A 7,500-nucleotide genomic window follows, 5' to 3' on the forward strand; every position below is an offset into this window, starting at 1 on the left:
CATTATACCCGTTATAGTCCTATATAATGAAAACTACTTAACATCTGCTGACTTCATATTTAAAAGTGGACAATTTAATATTTTTATTTAATGTGTAAATATTTGATACTTAATCAAGTTTTATTAACTAGTAAGATAGAATCTGTTCAGCAACAAGCTCCTTTGTTTTATATATTACTACTCTATTTACTAAAGAGCTCACAAACCACGTGAGCTCTTTAGTGAGTAGTCTAGTACTATAGCCTCTGCTTCTAGGTTAAGGTTCAACATTTCATCTTTATTACTTTGAACTATGTTGAGTAATAATTAACAAATTTTAATGAAGACATCTAAATTTTAAAATAAGGTCACTCTTAGAGGACACCTACTTCCTCCAAATGATAAAAACTGAGTACAATTCTCTGGATGACAGGAAGTTCTCTGCTCAACAAAATTACTGTGCTTATCAGTGTATAGATATTGCTGCTATCACACTTTTTTTACAAAATACAAACACCAACCACTAGCTTGTTTTGCAACTTTTTAAAATAATATACACTTTAATTGCCTCGAACACTGTTTGCAATACAGCCAGAATATAAAGACAACAGGCTTTTCTGTAAATAGAGAAAGACGCATCCTAATTGTAGGTAATATAGATAGGCTCTAAGGCTTACTGATACACTCTCCATTGTAACTGTTGTTCAGAACTTAACCTACAGTAGTTACGATGTCTAAACTCAGCATGCTGAATGTTGACTTTATATAAACTATATGACATTCATGACTTGTGTGCAGCATTTATTATAACAGGAACATGTATCAGCTCATCATAACTATACTGTTTATATTCTACATATATACTTAAAAATCTCTTTCCTTTTTTATCATCATAGCACACTTGTCGCGCAACCCTATCTTGTCCACCTCGTTTTTAGTACTCTGCTGGCTAAGTGTACCATGTTTTAGCACACCCTTATCTACTACATACTACACTATTTGTACAAATGTATAATCTCCTCCATAGAGAGTTCTACAATAGAGATTAATCAATACTCTTACCTTCTCTAACTGTATCCTTACTTATGTTTTCTTCTGACTCTAAAAGAAAGAACTTGAGGAAATTATTTCTTATTATAAGCAGCCACGTGAAGTGGTTGTATCTAACAATATAAAAAGTTATTTGTATTAATGTATACTCTCCTCAAAAAAACTATTAGAAATAAGTTATACACTCTTATGTTGACAACCATGCGATGTGTTTATTACTTCAATTTTTGTTCGATTTTTTGATGAAATAAACAAGCAAAAAAAATATATATATAAGTATCATTATATACTCAGATATAATGATACTGATTTCAGAAAGATAAATATTGGAGTCACCACAGAAATTATATGATCAGTCACACCTGCAGTATATACTTACCTATGCATTTATCATCTTCCAATTTATATCCAGCGGCACAGTCACAAGTATTTTGATCCACATTACACTTATGATACTCATCAGATTCACACAGTTTACAGTCAACTAGAAAAGGAAAAACATTTAATACAATTACTTTGAAATTAAAGAATTTAAAACATACAAAGTGTGTACATTAAATACAGCATTCTTAATGTTCTTTATCATGCAAAATAACAACTGCTTTTAGCTTCAAAAGAGGAAGTGTAACCAAAACATTATATTGACATGCAATGATTAAACTTTCCTGTCAATATTGTCAATATTTTATGCCCAAGGTTTATTTTCCACTTTTTCTTCTATTTTCCTCCTTACAGAACAGCAAAAATACCATCGTTTTTTTAAATCTTTTATTTTAAATCAAAGAATTAGAACCTAATGAAAAACCCCTGTGCAAAACCTAATGCAATTTTTTAGTAGGTTTTTCACAGTGAAAAATTAGTTAGCATTTGAATGTAACAGTACAGCATTCTATTGAATCTCATGCAAAACAATCATTCATTTTTACTGCTTTGTGAGATGGTTCTGAACGTTTATATCAGATTCAATTGCAAATAAATCTATTTATATAATCAAATGTTAAAGCGTTCAGTCAAATATTAGCTTTAAGCTTATGAGATTTCTCTTTCTACACTGTTGCTTGTTTGAATAGATGACAGGTGACTCATGAGACTGAACACTTCCTGGCATTTCCAGTAACAAAAGAAGTGCAGGTACATTATATGAGAAAGCCATAATATGAGCTGATCACAATCATGAGCATTTTAATCGCAATCAAGCCTTAACGATTTTATTATAGAAACATTCTGACAATTAGATCACCTCAAACATCAAAAGCCATTGCAAATGATAGAAAATAAGCTTAGAGCCATACATACAAAAGGGTAGTCTGAACGAAAATATGAAAAAATAGTACTTTATTGAGAAAAATATCATTTTAAAGTAGATTTTGTACACGAATCAATTATAAAATTGCTGTCAAAGAGTACAATTGGATATATTGCTAACACAGTAATACATTAGAGTTTTTTACTCTTTGAAGCTTCATTTTACACAGATCACACTTCAAATCACAGCTACCAGATAGTTTGGAGCAAACCTCTTTATCTGGGTAACACCTTGAACAGACGTCTACAGAAAGAAAGATTAATTTTGAAAAAGTAAAAAAAATTAGAGATACTAACAAGCTTTCTACCAGAAGTTGATAAAAACTGTGGTAAAAATTAAAACAGTAAAAAAAAGAACCAGGGGAGGCAAGAATTGTAAACTGACTGTTTAGCTATATTGGTAATAGAATATGGTTAAACAGTCTTTACAGAGAAAATAAAAACAATGGCTAACCGAGACACATTTAAATAGTCTGTTTATGCTTATTATAAAGAGCGATAGCAAACATGAGGCTAAAGTTGTGTTAATATTTGACAATAAATAGTGATGATTCAAGTTTAAACTGATTTAATAAATTTAAATCATCTATGTATTGCCAACCAAATAGAAATCTGGTTTAAAAAGGCTTTTAATTTAGGTACGTAACTGGAAAATGGTAAACAAAATTGAAACAATTCAATGTATAGACATGATACTTATTAATATCATCAAACAATTAAAAATAGCTTTGAATCTGCACTTTATAAACTAACTACAACAAAGACATTCACTTTAGTCTGTTAGCCAAGAAACTTAAAACTTAATAGTGTGGCTCACTAACCTACACATTTACTCGCTAAAGTAGTATAGCCTTGCTTGCATTCACACATTGTACCATCATCTTTACAGACTTCAGATTTCGTATCACAAGTTGTACAAATCTCTGAAAAACAGGATACAATAACAAAAGACTGACTGCATAATAACTAATATAACGATGGGCAAACCTCAGCTTTGTGTTTCAATTGAATAGAGTGATTGTAAAAACGACGAAGTATGAATATGCAATCAGCTGAAACAATAATTTAGCTATTCTCAGTACAAACTTGAGCAAGTATATTACAGAAAGTTGTTGATAATGTTATATCAATTGATCATTAAAGACCATCAATGATACATTATGTAACAATAATTTTTCTACTTACAATTAATTTTGAAAAGTATTTTGTCACTTTGGAACTTTGAGGTATACAACCAATCAGAGAAAGAAGAGAGAGAGAGGTTTCTGAGGTTGCTGAAAGATTACCATATTTCAGAGAAATGTTAATCTGGAACGTTTATACACAATGTACAGCAGGCGTGGATATGTACAGTGCAGCTTACCAAAAGAAGGCAAGCATTCTTATAGCCTACTTGGTTAATAAATTGGGATACCTCGAAATATAAGGAAAGAATGTGCAGTCAACTGAGGCAATGATCTACTTATTTTCAGTAAAAACCAGAGCAAGTAGTACAGAGATTTGCTGATAAGGTGTTTAACCATGTGTACAGTGCAGCCTGTCAAAAGCAGACAAGCATTATTATGACCTATTTAGGTTAGTTACCTATCAATGTCACAATTAGTTTCTGTACATCTTACAATAACTGAAACATATCAACATACTGTGGCCATCAATCAACCTGATAAATCAGGTTACCTTGAGAGTGCTCCTATAAACATTCTGACAGATTATCATGTTGTTAACTAAGCCAATGTAACATCAACTGACTCAACCTGACATTAAAGTGAGCTACAATGTAAACCACATCACAATACCTAAGTTTTTTATCCAAAGTAAAGAGCGTAGCCTCTCTAGCATTCACACTTTATATCATCATTATTGAGTTTTATGTAGATGAGTGAGAACACCGGTTAGATATGGGTCAACAAAGTCCTACGTTTCCATATTTTCATGTTACAATAGATTTTTTTCAAAGTTTGTGAATACAGTAGTTGCTCCAGAACCCACTAATTTAAAAGCTATGCACTGAGACTAATTCAAAGTAGCTCCCGAGTACTCACCGATGTATCCATGCACTTTGAAAGCACTTTCATATTTGTGTATGTTAGTCACAAGTTATAAAAATCTTTGGAAAACAGCATATAATAACAATCAACTGAGTATATAATAACTAGCATAATAATTACTAGAAAGCTGAAGTGAGTAGCTCTATGCTATCTAACTTGATATGATAGATTGGCTCTCCACAAAATAAGTGAGTTCAATTAATTCCTGTTTATCCTAAATCTTGATTGCACTCATCAGACCATAGATGGCCATGAGTGCATTGATTCAAATCATGTAAGAGAGAAATGAACCAATCATTGATCATCTGGAACATGTATACGCATTGTATAGCAGTTGTGGTCAAAAAGGAAACATACTAAACCACATTTTCACACAGTTTCTATAGCAAAATGAGGATAGTGATACTGGACTAAGCTTGTAATCAACCTGTACAACTGATTTAATAGATGCATAGACAAAAATAAAGGCAACTAGAGAAGTCGAAAACAAAAAATAAACATTAGATAAACAATTACAACAGAATAATAAACAGAAACAATAACTACCATTACTCATCATAACTACACTCTGACTCAAAGTCACTAAAGCATAAATTTGATTCATTGTTTTCAGGTTCGTCTTGAAGGTGGTTTACAACCTGACTTTAAGACTTTAAAATAATTAGATAAATGATGAAAATACTCTTCAGGAACAGCATATGATGTAATAGCAGTAATTGACAAAATGTTAGTGCTTATATAAGTCCACTTTTGGCTTTTCCTTACCTATGTAACAATAATTTTTTCATTTGTGTTTAATTTTGAAAAATATTTTGTCACTTGAAGACTTATGCCTTAGAAAGCATACAGCCAATCGCTGATTATCTGAAACACGCATTCACATTTTATACACATATCTTGAAATACGCTTGCACTCATTAGAACATAGTTGACCATAAGTGCATAGACTGAGATCTACGGAGCATCCAGGAGCTTTTAAAAGTTCTGTCAATGGTTGCCAAAAATAGATTTATAATAAAGAATATACATAAAAGTTTAATGCTCTGTAATATAATACTATATCTATCAAGATAACTTCTCTCTGTTCAGTTACATTTACCCATCGTATGTTACAAGTAGAAAACAGAACATTTACACTAGAGTTGAGTTGCCCAGCTAGAACCAATTGATGGTCAAAATATTTTGCTTAGTCTTCTACATCAAGACCACACAGGTAGGCCTTAGGCAAGTTGACCAAAGTATGTACAAGAGCCATAAATAGAAAACTGAAGTATAATGTAAAAATAATAACCAGTGTCAATCTATGGCAGCATTACCAAACTTGCGTCACAACTATCAGGGAAAAATATTTTCTATGTCCAAGGCTACAAAAACTTTTTAGTAAACTTTAACAGAATGCAGAGATTTATCAAAAGCAGGTTTTTAGAGAATTCTTGAAATCAGATTTACGCAGCCTGTTGACATTAAATAGGTGGGAGCTCATAAAAATTAACCAGTCAAAAACATCTGAGCAGCAAACTCATATACCAGTTGAATTCTCAATAGTCCAAAACCATGCATACAAAATGATAAACTCAATTAGAACATGAAACAGGTGAACAAGAATATAACTGATTTAACGATATTGATATTAATTACATAATATTTATCACATACCTGTAGCAAAAGTGCTACCAACTGTGGCCAATAACAGCAGCCATCTTAAACTGCACATTGTTTACTCCTTCGTCTCCTGCGTACATATATTGATCAAACTTAGGTGTGGTAGTCTTATACCCTGGTACATTTGCTCATTTGCTGTCGCTATGCCAACCAGATTCACTTGGCTGCTTAGTTGTTAGATCAATATTGATAAATATTAATTGATATTAACTTTACACCTCATAGTTGCCCATGATTGGTTTATTTTGAAAGTGAGGCTAGTTGCCTACAAGCTTTTGCTAATCTTTAAGTAATTATTAGAAAGATACTTAACAGCAGAGAAGATCAGACTGAGCAACTCTGGGTGTTTTACCAACATAACACTACACTCCAGGTTACAAAAGAACCTGTACTAAAAGCATCGGCGCAAACTAACAAAGTACACATTATGTCAGTTTTGAGATAATCTTTGCTACAATAAGAGCCATACTCATTTGTCTGAAGCGATGGTTAGATGTTGGGAAAACAGATTGCATTAGACAAGATTTGAACTCGCGATCCTTGCTTGGTAGAAGACCGCATCTGCCACTACGCTTGTGTTTTTGCAGCTAATTATTGCACCTGACTGTCTCCGTCGATGCACAGGACTGTCGAGGCACATTTTTACGTGGCGTCGTAATATAAGAACTAGACGACTTTTGTTAATCAGCTAAGCCAAAAGCAATAAACCTACATATTCACTTTTTATAAGGCTGAGGTATATAGGAGCTGTTTTAGGTGTTTTAGTAAATTATGCAAATTAAACCATGCAAACAGTGATTAAAAAAAAGCAAGCATATTTTGTAGTTTTCACAGGCTTCTGAAGTGGGACAACAAATGTAGATATCTGACATAGAAGTGCCATACTGTAGTCACTGCTTGTAATAAGAAGAAACCAAAGGTGCTGTATCATCATACTGTTTGACATCTGTCGACAGGTAACCCAGCAGACAAGCAACAGATTTTAGCGCATACTTGTCTTGGTCAGCATTCATAGAGTCAATCTTCTGGCTTCCTCGTTCCATACACAATCACAAAGTGTTTTCCTTGAAGTGAAAGTTAACACATAATTTAAACATTGTTTTATGTGATTGGCAATGCATGATGCTATGTTAATTAAATGAGAAAGCAAAATTTTAGCAGGTTTTTTTACTAGTTTAGCAAGTTCAAAGTTGAAAATATATGTTTGGGCATTTATGTCGGACCATAACTGATTCTTAATACAGCCGTTTACGGTAACGATTTCTTTACTTGTTCATTAGTAATTCAACGCATTTTATTTTCTTTTAACCACGATCAGTTAATTATGATGGGTAGATGTCTCTTTGCTAGTTGTGAATCTGACACTAGAAGTCATAGCATAACCATTTTTACAGTACTTGTCTCTAGTCACCAAATTTAGCAAAACTATGGCTGTCTAAGGCAAAGCGTGCCGACT

At 32.6% G+C, this 7,500-nt stretch overlaps 1 protein-coding gene across 1 annotated transcript in view; it reads right to left on the reverse strand.

The window, feature by feature from the left end:
• The window catches only part of LOC137394369 (uncharacterized), a 21,081-nt gene that overhangs the window by 2,814 nt on the left and 10,767 nt on the right, over positions 1-7,500 (reverse strand). Inside the window, exons 4-7 of the mRNA XM_068081080.1 lie at positions 6,061-6,114; positions 3,749-3,871; positions 3,156-3,257; positions 1,409-1,513 (exon numbers count right to left, since the gene is read on the reverse strand). Of these exons, the coding sequence (XP_067937181.1) occupies positions 1,409-1,513; positions 3,156-3,257; positions 3,749-3,871; positions 6,061-6,114 (384 nt within the window). The remainder of the gene's footprint in view (positions 1-1,408; positions 1,514-3,155; positions 3,258-3,748; positions 3,872-6,060; positions 6,115-7,500) is intronic.

The sequence above is a fragment of the Watersipora subatra genome, chromosome 4, assembly GCF_963576615.1.
Source record: "Watersipora subatra chromosome 4, tzWatSuba1.1, whole genome shotgun sequence".
Lineage (NCBI taxonomy): Eukaryota > Metazoa > Bryozoa > Gymnolaemata > Cheilostomatida > Watersiporidae > Watersipora > Watersipora subatra.